Consider the following 15357-nt stretch of genomic DNA (forward strand, 5'->3'; position numbering starts at 1 on the left):
AGCATAGTAAAATTCTCAGGTTCTGGGTGGTCCTAAATCGACACCAACAGTGTTTTCCAAGTTAATAGCAGTGGTGGTAGCAGCAGCTTTAAGATAAAAATATATAATTATCCATTCTTGGGAGATTTGCTAGTCAAAAGCAGATTTGCAGTGCCACCTCAACAAGACCTAGAGAACCCTGGTTCTTCTCATGAACTTAGATCTGCTGATCAGTTCATCCGAGTCAATAGTTTGGGTTCAAAGTATACAGTACCTAGGAGCAGGGCCTGCCTAGGAGCCCCACTAGACACACATCTGACAAATGTGTCTCCTTTAGAAGAAAGGCTGTCATCTGTACTTTTGAATGTTTCTTCTCTGAATACAAGTTCTGCTCCATCGGTCATGAAAGTTTCATCCCTCCAGAACTATTCACTTGGGTTGCCAATTTCACTTGGGTTGCCAATTTCACTTGGGTTGTAAATTAGCAACTTGGGTTGCCAATTTCCAACCCAAGTGAATGGCCACTTCTAGAATGCCTAGGGCATCAGTTGTCCAAGAAGGTGAGATACGCAAGGAAAATATTTGAATGTCCTGCAGAACCATTCAGTCTATTTCATGGGGGTACACAATATTTAAAAGTTCTCTGGGGAGATCTGTTTCAGAAAACCAGCTACAGTAATGGTAACAGATACGTCAGCTGTAGGTCGGGGAGTGCATATGGGGGAATCTCTTATCTCAAGGCAGATGGTCTCCAGCAGAAAAGCTGTACCATATCAACATGCTGGTAGTTCGGGCAAGCCACTTGACTATGAAATTGTTTTAGTGGTCGATTACAGCATTGCTTATCATACCACAAATAGGCAGTACAAAAAGGATGCCTTTTCGGATAGCCTTCTAGCCAGAGATTCCTTACCTTTTTTAATATTCAAATATGGGGGACACGCACAACCAGGTGCTCTGGCAAGTTACACGTTTGTGCAGTTGTCGCGTGCAACCGGGGCTTCACTTTCTGTTCCAAAAAGTGTTGGCGAAATGCTAAGTAGAGTGCAGCCTCTGGATAGGGGTTGTCCCCCAGTGCACAGCGCAGTGAAAAACTCAAACACTTGAATCCAACTTCAAAAGTCAATGTAAACCAAGTCCATAAACTAATGTTTTAATGACCACTTACATTTCAATGATCATGACATTCCGTGATGTGGCATATTTCCATATGAAATCCAAAATATATCAATTGATGATCATTTAAAGATCATGCATCATCCCAATGCATTTCGGGCACGAAATCTGCCCTTCATCAGGGGACATCCTAAAAGAAAACAAAATATTCATGGTCTTATTTGGGGGATCCTCGCATTGTCTGTAGCGTTTGTAATAAAGTCATGCAATCGATAAAAGTTAAAATAGCAACCCTGTAATGGAAAGTGATTGTTATGCTCTAGTTACAAAAAAAATATGCTAATGCAGTGCATAGAAAGATTCATTGAAGTGTGTTCCATGAAGATGAAGAACTAGAAACAGTGGCATGGTTATAGTAAATAAAAACCTCTAATCAGCTCACAAAGTGGAGCGCAGCTTATTAGTGACAGGTGATCAAATCTGTAATAAAGTGCGATAGTCTGCAAGTAGAAACAAAACCTAAACCAAAAACATTAAGTGACTGTAGTCAGTACGAGTGTGTCATGCATATAAAACCAGTGTTAGTATACGAGATGGCTCACGTGTAACGCAGTGTCACAGATAATCACTGCAAGATAGAAACAGTGAAAACGCGTTGGTATTAAACGGCTATCGCACGAAATGGGTGCGTATTGATAAATTAATAAGCTTCCCCCGAAAGAGGCACTTACAGATGTATGCAGTTAATGTGTCGCGTGCAACGATCCTACCAGTGAAACACGTTGTAATGAAAAAGTTAGTGCAGTCGCCATACCAGCGTAGTTGAAAGAGTCCAAGTGATGAAGCTAAAGAAAGGACTCTCGCATAGGAACAAAAGTGGACACCATCTTGGAAGAGAGAAAAAACCTTGCCAATCTTGGACTCAAGCAGCTGGTGTCCACCCACCTCGCCGGACACACTCGACGCAGTCTTCTCCTCCAGCACAGACATCGACTTCAGCCACGCCACAGAGCTTCAATGGACGGACCACAGCTGCGTCTACTTCACCTTCAAGAGAACGACGACCCACCACCACCAGCATCAGGCCGCCCGCAGAAGCTGGAACAAGATCACAGCAGACCAGCTCGCCGCTTCCCTGAGCCAGCACCCTCCCGCCAGCTCAGCGAACCCCAGCCAGGCCGCCGACAACCTCACGAAGTGGATCAGCAACTGCACGGACGAACTCGCCCCGCTGAGGACCCCGCCCAGCAGATCCGGCAGCAAGAAAGCCCCGTGGTTCACCGACTAACTCAAGAGCTCCAAGAAGAACTGCCGAGCCCTCGAAAGTCTGGAGAAGGGAACCTACACCAGACAACAGGACCACCTTCAAGCTGGCCACCCGGAAGCACCACCAGCTGATCCGCGCCGCCAAGAAAACTGCTTTCAAGGACCGGCTGGACAACAACGCACACAACTGCAAGGAACTCTTCAACATCGTGAAAGAGCTATCCAACCCCAGCGCAGGAAACAACGACATCACCCCATCGCAAGACCTCTGCAACTCCCTCGCTTCATACTTCCACAACAAGATCGCGGACATACACAACAGCTTCAACAACCAACCAACGCACACCAAGACCGAACAACCACCCCCCACCACCACCCTCCACGCCTGGACCCCGATCAGCACCGAAGACACCATCCGCACGATGAACTCCATCCACTCCGGATCACCGACTGACCCCTGCCCTCACCACGTCTTCAACAAGGCTGACGCTGTCATCGCACCCCACCTGCGAGACATCATCAACACATCCTTCGACACCGCCACCTTCCCGGAGAGCTGGAAGCACGCCGAACTCAGCGCTCTTCTCAAGAAACCCACAGCGGACCCCACCGAACTCAAGAACTACCGCCCCATCTTGCTCCTCCCGTTTCCAGCCAAAGTCATCGAGAAGACCGTCAACAAGCAGATGGCCGCCTTCCTCGAGACGAATGGATCCCTCGACCCCTCACAGTCCGGCTTCCGAGCCAATCACAGCACCGAGACCGCCCTCATCGCCGCCACCGATGACATCCGAGCCCTGATGGACAACGGAGAAACAGCGGCCCTCATCCTCCTAGACCTCTCCGCGGCATTTGACACTGTCTGCCACCGCACCCTAGTACAGCGCCTCAGCAACGTCGGAATCCAGGACAAGGCGCTGGAATGGATCATCTCCTTCCTCGACGGAAGAACACAGAGAGTCCGTCTATCACCGTACAAGTCAGAGGCCACCGAAGTCATCTGCGGCGTCCCTCAAGGATCCTCTCTGAGCCCCACCATCTTCAACGTCTACATGAGCCCCCTCGCGGCCATCGCACGCCAGCACAACCTCAACATAATCTCCTACGCCGACGACACCCAGCTGATCCTCTCCCTGACCAACGACCCTGCCGCCGCCAGAGCCAACCTGCACGAAGGGATGAAAGAGGTAGCCGAGTGGATGACGACCAGCCGCCTGAAACTGAACTCGGACAAGACGGAGGTCCTCATCCTGGGCTCCTCACCCTCCGCCTGGGACGACTCCTGGTGGCCTCCCGCCCTGGGCACCGCACCCAAACTGACAGACCATGCACGCAACCTGGGCTTCATCCTGGACTCCTCCCTCTCCATGACCAGGCAAGTCAAAAACGTCTCCTCGGCGTGCTTCAACATCCTTCGCATGCTACGGAAGATCTTCTGGTGGATCCCCACCGAGACCAGGAAGACCGTCACCCAGGCCCTCGTCACCAGCCGACTGGACTACGGCAACGCCCTCTACGCCGGTACCACCGCCAAGCTCCAGAAGAGACTCCAGCGGATCCAGAACGCCTCAGCCAGACTCATCCTCGACATCCCACGAACCAGCCACATCTCCGGACATCTGAGAGACCTTCACTGGCTCCCCGTCAACAAAAGAATCACCTTCCGCCTCCTCACCCACGCACACAAAGCCCTACACGACCAAGGCCCGAGCTACCTCAACAGCCGAGTCAACTTCTACGCTCTCAAACGCCACCTCCGATCAGCCAACCACGCCCTCGCCGACGTCCCCCGCATCCGAAGAGCGACTACAGGAGGAAGGTCCTTCTCCTACCTGGCCGCCAAGACCTGGAACACCCTCCCGACCGACCTGCACCTGACCCAAGACCACCTCTCCTTCAGGAAGAAGCTGAAGACCTGGCTGTTCGAGCAGTAGCGGCACCCCCCCCCCCTCCTCCCCCCGCGCCTTGAGACCCTACGGGTAGGTAGCGCGCTCTATAAATGTCACTGATTGATTGATTGAAGGTTAACATGCAGTGTGTGACCTGAAGACCACTTGAGAGGTGATAAATGAAGATGAACGATCAGAAAAATCATGTAAACATAAATAATCAAATGTGAAATGTTAGGCAGTTATTGTTCAAGATGACATAAGTCCATATAAAGCTTCACAAGTAACAGAGAAATTCCATTCTATCATTTAGCCCATTAGGCTGCATCGTGCAGAGAAAACGGATCCAGTGGTTTTCCCTCTGTAGTAATCTGTTCTTGTTGTTGACCCCTTCAATCTGTCTGATTAATTTCAAAATATAAGAAATTTTTGTGAAATGTTGTGTCTTTGTGGTATGAAATGAGCAGCCACTGTAGATTTCAATTTTTTTGTGCGAATGTTACTCTTGTGCTCAAGTATACGGGTACGAATTTTCCGTTCCGTGGGGCCAACATAGCATAATCCGCAGGGACATTTCAACATATATATATATAACATTTTGAGTATTGCATGTGGCATTCACTTTAAGTTTGATCTTAGTCCCCTTCATTGGAAGATGAATGTAGTTGCCGGGTATCGAGTTGTGGCAGTTGCTACAATTGTAGCACGGTGTTAAACCCTTGTATTCAATTGGTTGTACATCTGTCACGGGCTTGTTTAGTAAATCCTTGAGGTTAGGTCTCCTGGTATAGGCAAAGATAGGTTTGTTTTTAAATAGGCCTCTAAAGTCTGGTTCTCTACTCAAAAGTGTCCAGTGTTTCAGATACTGACACAGGGTTTCAGTTAAGGGGGTGTAAGTTTACATTAGGTCAATGTCCCATTTCAAGATTGGAGTCGCATGTTACAGTAATACCTCATTCCATCACTGACTTCAGTAACCATAATCCCTCTGTTTTTATTAGTAATAGTCGAGCATTACTATCATTCTCACATTATCAGCAGTACAGCATTGCACACCCATCTGCACTTATGAGTAATCAGGCAGTGTAAAAAGGTGCTCACCATCGGGGACTATGACAAGCAGGGGAAACTATTTGTCTGTTCCTGCCCCACAGGACATTAGAGGGCACTCCTCTATGAGCATGAATACTAATGGATGGCTCCAGTCGCATTTTTGTTTTGACTCGCCGACACGCAGTTTTATGTTTCCTTAATCTTTTTTTCTGGCCGTGCCCGGTCCCACCCGTGCACCGCGCGTGCTGCCTACAGTATGGTCATCCTAGGGAACCCACCGCTGTCTGCCTCCCCGGCTCCCCACATAGACCGCACTTTTTTCATGCTGTCACAGGAGACGGCTGCCACTCTGGGTTGGTCCCTGCTTATGGTGGCCGCCTGTTTGTTACCCCCCCCCCCCCCCCTCCTCAACCCCTCCTCCCCCCCCACCTCCTCAACCCCTCCTCCCCCCCACTTCCATCCCCTCCCCAGACATTGATCTTGAGAGTGGGTCAGGCCCACCACAGATTTGGCGGAGTGCGGCAGGACCTCCCTGTCTGCTTTTGCTCATTGGGGATCCTGAGCCCTGCCTCACTCTCTCTGTTTCCGGGAAGGGGGTGGATGGCGCTTTCCTGCATTTGTGGTGCATAAGGGGCACAGAGCCACACCTTGGCGCCGCCCCTATAGGAACCTATGGTCCTCGCTTGACGCTCACTTCGACCTATTTAAACCACCATGATTACCTGATGCACATGTGCACCAGCACATATGCACCCTGCCCATAGTTCGGGTTGCCTACCTGCCCAAGCGAGTGACCTCATTGACTTACATGGTTCTCTTGCTCCACCTATGACTGTAACCATGAAAATGTACTGATGCAATGCCTGTGTTTTCTTTCTTTTTTATTTCCTTACTATTTGTTTAAATGGTTTATTGATTTATCTCATCTTATCTTAATTTAATTTACCCCTCCTTTGTTCCCGTTATACTTGCATACTTGCTCATGTTGATACCGGAACCATGCATGATATTTGCTCATGTCTGTAATGCTTGCTCATCTCTCTCAATAAAATTTTTTGTGAAATTAAAAAAAAGAAAATGCCTGTGGGTTAAGATCGCTGGGCCTCCTGATCAACCCCTCCCAAGGTTTTTTGAAATAGAAACTGCTCCTCGCTGTGACCCCCCGACCCACCCAGGGATATGGATTACTCTTGCAGTAAAGCTCCTCATGCTCCGTGATCCAGCCTGGGTGCAAAGGTCAAATCCTTTATCTCTGGCCTCATTGGGTTTTTTTGCACGCATTTAGGCTCCTGGGGATATTCGAAGTCTCCTCATTCTGGTGGAGGAACTGTGGGCCTTCCTTCTTGTCTACTGAGAGAGGGAAGGAGTGTGCCTAGCCCTGCAGGAGGAGAGACCCTCAGAGCCCTGTCAGAGCAGACTGGAATTCTTTTGCTGCAACATTGGGAAACCGCTTTTGTTTTTCACTGTTGCTACGTCATTGCAGCGAAGAACCTGATTTTAGTGAGAGCCAAACCTTCTAGTTTGATGACGGTCAATAACAGTGATGTTAGCTTTACAAAGGAGTTCTGCATGTTATAAAATATATGGAAACCATGTATAACAATATATTTTTTGTACTGTAAATTATCGGTTGAATTAAACTGTTTTGTATAGTTAATGTTGTTCTCATGCAGTGATTAGAGGAATCACATGATGCGCAAAATAATTACTGTTTTATTAAATGATTGTCTTTGAAAATTGCAAATTGACACACACTAATACCCTGCTTCCTTTCCTGACAGGTCAGTTATTACTTTCCTCTGAAGACCTTATGGAGATCTTTCTTCGCTGCTCTAGTGGCAGCATTTACATTGCGGTCCATCAATCCCTTTGGAAACAGCCGTCTGGTTCTCTTCTATGTGGAGTTCCACACGCCTTGGCACTTGTTGGAGCTGATTCCATTTATCCTGTTGGGTATCTTTGGAGGCCTCTGGGGGGCTTTCTTCATTCGTGCCAACATAGCCTGGTGCAGAAGGAGAAAGACCACCAAACTTGGCAAATATCCTGTGTTGGAGGTTCTTCTGGTGACTGCCATCACTGCTGTGTTGGCATTTCCAAATGACTATACCCGCATCAGCACCAGTGAGTTAATTTCTGAACTCTTCAATGACTGTGGACCGCTGGACGAATCCAAACTGTGTGACTATGTGACGGTCACCAACGTCACCAACAGCACTAATAAAGACCAAATATTGGACAGATCTGTCGGCCCGGGGGTCTACACAGCAATGTGGCAACTTGTCCTCGCCCTGATTCTCAAGGTTTTCATCACTGTTTTCACATTCGGCATGAAGGTACAGTTCATTTAGTATTCCGCCATAAATATTGTACGATTTGTGAACCCTAGGTTGTCCAATAGTAGGGGGTATTATCTAGAACTATTGAAATATCTTTCTTTAATTTTCCTCTACAGCAATTACCAATAATACTTAACATTAAAGTATTAAAATATCATATTACTTTTGTTAGGCAGTGGGATCAAATGATAAAATTTCAGAAGTGCACGTTATCCGATGTGTAAACTATTGGTAAGAAACTGAAAAGGAAAACTTGTGAGCAGTGGCATTTAAATACCAGTGACAAATGTTGGTAAGCTCTAGAACAAAAAATAAATAGCAGAAGTTTGTAAATAAGCACCTAGTAATATGGTAGATATGCATGAGTAAATAGTTAAACACATCTCAATGCTGGCTAAACATTGCCCCTGTAATAGTGAACAATTCTCATAATGTCTTTATAAGCTAATAAAACAGCAATATTAAGCAAGGCATCAAAAATCTGTAGAAGATAGTTTCTTATGTCAAACAGTAGAAAATGTTATAAAAAAGATTGCTACAATAGACCTCCTCATAACAAACATTACAGATTTATAAAATAGATTAACCTTTTTGACCAATGATTGAGCATTCAGTTAACCTTCTGTTATTGAAAATGAGACCATATTTTTCAATTGACCTGGGTAGAGGAGGAAAAGCAGTCTAAATAAACATGCCATGCTTATAAACAAGCGTAATAAACATTTAGCTCTAAGCTTGCAGTATTTAACCGTGAAAGACTATGTTAGCCGAATAATAGGAAACATGCTCCAAGTGGAATAAAGGGTCAGTGAATATGAAAAATGTTGTGGGGCAAATGAGAGGAAGCAAAAATAATCAATGAAATAATTTAAAAGAATGAAGTTCTGAGAAGGAAGTGTGTATGGATAAGTGAATGGAATGATAAACTACCAATTGATTGAAGAAGTTAAACCAGTTGCAAATTTGAAAACAATGAATTTGACAATGAATAATTTGCTTCTGTTCTTTATGTTCTGAATGAAGGCGGGCATCATTGAACCCTCAAATGTGAAACTAAGAGAGAATACAACAAAGTTGTAGAGGGATGAGGGGAAAAAACTGCACATTTGAAAAGGTTTAAAAAGCTAAACTACATTCTCAAGTTCTTTGAAGTCCACTTTGAAATGGACTGTAAAGCTTTTGCAGATGGCTAAAACGCAAAGTTACTGAGAGTGGCTTGTAGAAATACTCCTGCTTCCTGCAAGGGATTGCTGAAGGTAATTTATCCATTGGGTGTTTGTATGTTTTGTGTGTTGAGGACATGAGATTTGGCAGGCAGCTATGATTATTCCAAAATTATTTTTGTTTAATAGAACTATATGAAAAAGGACACACATCTTCGTTAGTAGAAAAATCATAACAAGCAATACCTATATTACTTCCTAAATGGCCACATAAAAAAGTGATAAACATATATTTATGATTTTTAAATGTGTTTTTTTAAATCAAGTCTTGATAATGGCCATGCATTTCAGAATATCTACACCCTCATTATAAGTATTTTACTAATCTCTATTCAGGCATAAACTCACGTTTATCCCTAAATCAGTATTTCAAGTCTGGCACAAATTGCACAGCCCGCACTATTTACCGGGAAAATCTGCCAAAAGTCTTTGGCTAAAATTTACAGTTTCACTCCTCAGAATAGCAAAACCATTTGAAATGTACAGATTAGCCCCCATTCCATGGTTCAAAACTCAGAATGGTTCAGTAAGTGTGCACCCACTAAATACCATGCCTTTGATTTTCACTGGTGCTCAGTTTGTGTCTGAGATTTTGCAAAAGTTGGTATTAGGGTGTCTGTCTCTAAAATAGTTTCTATTTTTCTCCATAAATGAGGAAATGATAGATACGTCCTACCTCAAACAGAATTTGATTGCCACATGGTTTAATTAAGTTTAAGGATGTCAGTACTCCATGTATGTAGTATATCACATTAGATTAAAAGTTGAAAGTAAAACATCGTATGACCTCAACAGTTTAAGGTTCAGATTGTGTTTATTTTATTGTTGGATACTAATCCTGTAATATCGAGATCCCCCAACCCCCTGCCACGAAGCGTGCGGTTTGTTGTTTCTAGGAATATTATTGTGACAGATTAGCTTTAATATAAGAAACCTAGACACTCAAACTTGAGCCACACCAATGCTGCAAGCAGATGATACCACAGGTTCACTAGACATAATCCCTAGAAATGATGTAAAGATGCAAAGAACCATCAGTGGTGATGCCCCTCCATTCGTTTTTACGATGCACCACAGTTGACAGCTGCAGAAATCAGATTCTGAACTGATTTACAGACATTCCTCATGTCTCCTACAAAGTTAGCACTGCCTTCCCTCAACCATGCTCCCCTTGATAAATATTCATGGAACTCAACCTATCTAAAGTAAGTTAAACCTGTAAAGTGTCTACTAAATGTTACGTAGACCTATAAAATTGCACCAAACTCTTAAGCTAATCCGAAATTTTTTGACTCAACCCTTTACTTTCCCCCTCTGTATTGGAGCTCATTGAAACCTGAACTCCCTGTGCTGCCCTTATATTGCCAAATGTTATTTAGGTTCATTAAGCGGCACCAAATTAATGAACAAATCACCATTTTTGATCCCCTCAGACCTCCCTCAGTCCCATCCTCGAATGATTTGCATGGAACTTAAGATATGAAGAGTAAGCTAAACATGTTAAATGCCTGTCACATTTCACGTGGGTTTATCAAAGGATGGACCCGTTAATACTTAATGCTCACTTTTTTTTGTCTCCCCCTTTATCTATGCCACTTGATGAATTTCCACAAATTTAAAAATTACCAATAGTAAAGTTGAAGACCAGTCACAAAACACCTTTTCAACTGACAAATTTAAATATTAACTTTTTGATGCACTCGACACTTTTCAAATGCCAATATTTAAAAAAACTACTGAACGGATTTACACCAAAACAAGCGAAGTTATATTTTATGCTAAGTTTGCTATAATGCGGTTCTCCTTAATTTTCTATAGGGAAGAGCAAAGTTTCAGACAGGAGTTAAAATGGTACTGCTAGTTTTAATGCCCTTCTTTCTGTCTTGACACATCTGTACAAAACTTGACTTTTTTTTAGTTGTCTTAAAGATTCATCACATGGCGCCAAAGTTATCAATGAAATAAACCATGCCTTTTCAAAGGACACTCTTACCATAACTACAAATGTGGTAATTTTAATTGTTCATATGTAAATGTCTATAGATGGTCAAAGTTTCCATTGGAAGGGCCTTTTTGTTTTGCTAATAACTTGGGCCCTGCTTCACAGATCTACAAAACGAAAGATTTTCCACCTCTGCTGTATCATGAAATGTTTCGTGCTGATTCGTCAAGTGGGAGTCAGGAAAAAGGTGTTCCCAGAATGTTGAATTCCTATGCGAATTCCCATAAAAAACAGATACAAAAAAAGTGCTGAATGGAATTGCACCAAATTTGGTAAAAGTTAAAATGCCTTCAGAAAGCATGCTTTTATCATTTAATGTAAATTATTTCAGCCGTTTCTGGAATGAGGGAGTCTCCTTGGGTTTGACGGAGTTGAAAAGTCAACAGTCAATTATGTGGAAGTCCTGCGGTAACAGGCATTGAAAACAAAATGAGACCCTCTGCTTGGCCGATAGAGCCTTTTCTCCCATTTGCCATGTTGGTATTGCTGTACCAAGTGATCCAATAAGCTGACAACGACTCCGAAGAAAATGGTGTGGCTGCCATTATAGAACTTGAGAACTGTCCCTTTGTCGTGAAAAGTTTCAATAATAAGGTGCAAGATGGGGACACCCTGAACCCCAGGCCTTTGAGTTTGAGTTTAATATTGCAGTTAGGCACTGGAAATCCAGATCTGGATAGTTTGCAAACAGTGTTTTAGACTTTGGATGCACAGGAGATTTTCAAGTAGAGGTGTGCATCATCAGCATTTCAGTAAACCTTGACCTGCCATTAGGAAACCCAGAAGGTACATGTAGAAGTTGAAGCTTACTGGGAATAGTCAAGAGCCCTGGAGGCCCCCTCATGTAATGGGGATCTTTTGAGATTTGGAGATGCTCTTTTGTACAAATTGGTGTTGGTTGGACAGATCGGGTAAGAACCAATATAGGGATTTGCTGGTGAATCGGATTCAAGCTCCATAGTGCTCCTTTCAAACCCCTCTCCTATTTGCTCATTCAAAAAGAGCAGCATAACTCATTGTACAAGTTGTAATGGGAGAGCTTGCTACTGCAAAATTACATCAGGCCCTTTTTTTCCTTACTGGAAGAGCCTAGAAATCATCCATTTTAAAAACGGTGCTAAGTTTATAAAGATGCTATGCTGTCGTCATATAAAAGCTAATTGGGAGGAGCTGCGGTTAGGCTGATGTGATCCTGCTCAAATGAATTTCGACTTGTGCAAAGAAGAAGTCTTTGCACAAGTAGAAATACATTTATTATATACATTTTTTACGTTGTCTAAGACAAAATTCCTCTTCATGATGAGTGATCTGTGTGTGGGAAGATGGATCCATTAGGAAAACAATCTATTTCTGCTAAAGTTTTCTGATGCATAACGTATTTTTCTGCACAAGCCTTGTATTCTCGGAGGCACGTTTAAATGTGTTGATGTAATAACCTTCAGGCTGGTTGAGGCTTGGGTGATGCATATAAAAATCATTTGCTATGGTAAATGCATGCAACCCAGCATAACCAGGAATTTTATACTGACTGATCACTTCTGAGTTGCTGGTATCTCCTTGGGACCAGCGTATTGTTTTTGTTGCCTAGAGGCAGATAATCACCAAAAACATAAAAAAGATTCTGTTTTGAATATCTATTTGCACTGCTAACATTGATTTGACCTTCAGTTTTGTGTGTGTTGCTGTAGGTCCCTTCGGGTCTCTTCATCCCCAGCATGGCTGTTGGAGCTATTGTTGGGAGGCTGCTAGGCATTGGAATAGAGCTGTTGGCATACTATAATCGAGATTGGTCCATCTTCAGTGATTGGTGCAGCCAGGGGACTGATTGCATTACTCCTGGCCTTTATGCGATGGTTGGGGCAGCTGCTTGCCTAGGTAAGTTTCATTGTAAAACAAAATTACACTTAAAATCTTGAATTTTTCAAGTAGCTTTTCCAAGTTTGCACAAGTTAACCTATTTAAAACAATTTCTTCTGATGGAGATTTCTCACCTTTAGAATAACTCCAGTTGCCAGAATAGACCGGGAAAAACTTTCATAGCAGTTCTCCTGTGTGCCTGCAGGTGGCGCAGTTTTTCTCTGCAGCGATTCCCTTTTGCCCAAGAAGGGATGGAGCAGAGCTGTATATAGGTGCCACACTTGCAGGCTAGCATCAGCTTCTTTCCTACATGCATTGGAGCGCAGATCTGGAGCTCTGCTCACCTTTTACTTATCAGATTGATGAGTTTGTTCTCCAAATAGTTGAAACCAGTGTTATAGGGAACAATTCCCCCTCCCAAAAACTACATAAGATAAAGCTTGTTGCGATTGTTGAAATCAAATATCATTGACAGACCTGCACCAAATACGTCTTTGGTTGGTGTTTGGGCTCAGACACTCATGAACCCGAAGGTGACATCAAGGACCATGAAACAAATCTGTATATCGCCGAACCTCCAAAGCCATGCAAGTCCTGCTCCCACTCAAAGTTGAGTGTGTGGACTCCTTTACACTCTTGAGACCGCTCCTACGACAGATTAAGGAGCCACACACCTGTTGGAATTATGTGCTTCTCCAAACCCACTCACACTCATTTTAATCTTGACACCATGATTTTCCCTAATAAAGTTTTCCTTAAATCATGGTAGCCAATTTTACATCTCACTTTTTGATTCTTTTTGCACACTTTTTTTCTCACTGCAATTTAACATCCCACACCATTTCAAACTGATTTGACTTTTGGTACGATCCATCACTGGTGGTTTATTGGGTTTGGAGAAGCACATAATTCCAACAGGTGTGTGGCTCCTTAACCGGACCATCTTTGGTTCTATCCTAGATGATGAAGCTCTGCCATATGGGTGGGCTGATGGGATTCATTTCCTTTTTGTTGTACACACTTTACAGGTAGACACAGAGTCTGTCACATTTTTCTTTGCCCCCATTAGTTGTACAGACCATTGACAGTCCTTGTGTATTGTTATTTTGTTAGTACTACTCACGAGTAATGTAGACCCAGTTCCATAGTTTCTTAAGCACCAAACTCACGGTTTCGGCAAGACTCGATAGGCTGCCTTCCCCTCAACGCGTCTCCGACGTAATGCCGTGTGTATGGAGACTCACCCCTTATATACTACAGAATGTGAGTTAAATTACTGCTTAACTCAAAACGGAACAAGCCCAAAGAAGGAGTATCACCCTGGATTGTTTGTCGGTTCTGCGTGGATGTCCTGGGCGTTTCTCTTTCAAATACGCATGCGCGCGGGAGTAGCGAGGTGCCATTCACACTAGTTTGCTCTATCGCGCATGCGTGGTATCGCATATCCCTGCGCGTGTGTAAAAGAGGATAATTCCTGCAGCCAAACGGAGGAATTAAAAAGACTAAATCCTCAGGTGTAACTCTGTAAAAGAGTGTAGGATCTGTATTTCAATGCATTAAATCGCTAAGGGCTGAGCTATGCATGTGATAGGAAAAAGGCTCATTAAGATCATATTACGCTGGGATAACAGTATAGGCAAACATCAGCATATGTTAATCTCTTATGGAGGGGCTCATAATCCCCAACATTTAACACATCAATCGATAATGGGTAGGAAATCAAGGTTGGCTGGTGCCCCTACTGGGGTTAAAGGCAGGACTTATGAGCCCATAGGTCATCGCAGTTGGCCCCAAGAGATGGAGTCATTTAGTCCGCTGGTATCTGTGCCCAGACGGAAAACCCACCTCTGTTCCTTTTCAAATAATCCAACAACTGTGGGTAGCTGTTCAATAACAGTCCAATGTAACTCATTGACACAATGTTGCGCCTCCAAGAAATGAGCTGCCATTTTTGTGGTTGATTTTTTGCACCTCACGTTGCTCTTATGTTCATTTATTCTGGTCTTGACTGCTCGAGTGGTCATGCCCACGTACTCCAAGTCACATGGGCACGTAATGAGGTAAACAACATTCTTACTGTTGCAATTAGTGAACACTCGTTGTTCCCACCTTGTACCATTTTTGAAAGTTAGAGTGTAACTTTTGGTTGTTAAGTGGCAACTATTGCAATTTCTGCATGGGTGGTGTCCATGCACTCCTTGTAACCGTGGTTGTTGGGTTACTGTGCTTTGTGGTCTCGTATGCACCAGAATGTCGTGAATCGTAGCACGCCGCATCCTGTAGAGGGGTGCGAAGACCCAATGATGAAGCATGACACCGAGGGGCCTGTTGGTGTGTTAAAACAACACGGTGTGCTCCCCACCATTGTAGGGACCACTACTACCACCTGAGTGGATTCCATTCTGTTTATGTATAATTGCTAGGGTAGACCGAATCCACTTTCCCTCTCCCTCCCTCCTTTGTTAAATATTTAATTTTTAAGCTATGTTATACAACATATGAGTCTTTCACGTTGTTCAACTGGGCTATGCCCCTCTATTCCTTTCCATCCTGCTGCAACTTCCTCCACATCAGAGCCATCTTCAGAGGGTCACTTTTCCATCTTGTTGCAAGAGGCGTAAGCCCTACTGTCAAAA

General features: G+C 43.9%; 1 protein-coding gene across 4 annotated transcripts in view; it reads left to right on the forward strand.

The window, feature by feature from the left end:
• CLCN5 (Cl-/H+ antiporter 5) overlaps positions 1 to 15357 on the forward strand; it is a 295750-nt gene that overhangs the window by 253951 nt on the left and 26442 nt on the right. For all 4 annotated transcript variants that reach the window (XM_086942017.1, XM_086942018.1, XM_086942019.1 and 1 more), the window contains 2 exons: positions 7085 to 7636; positions 12553 to 12739. In XM_086942017.1, the coding sequence (XP_086798143.1) occupies positions 7085 to 7636; positions 12553 to 12739 (739 nt within the window). The remainder of the gene's footprint in view (positions 1 to 7084; positions 7637 to 12552; positions 12740 to 15357) is intronic.

Source organism: Lissotriton vulgaris, chromosome 10 (genome assembly GCF_964263255.1).
Source record: "Lissotriton vulgaris chromosome 10, aLisVul1.2, whole genome shotgun sequence".
Classification (NCBI taxonomy): domain Eukaryota; kingdom Metazoa; phylum Chordata; class Amphibia; order Caudata; family Salamandridae; genus Lissotriton; species Lissotriton vulgaris.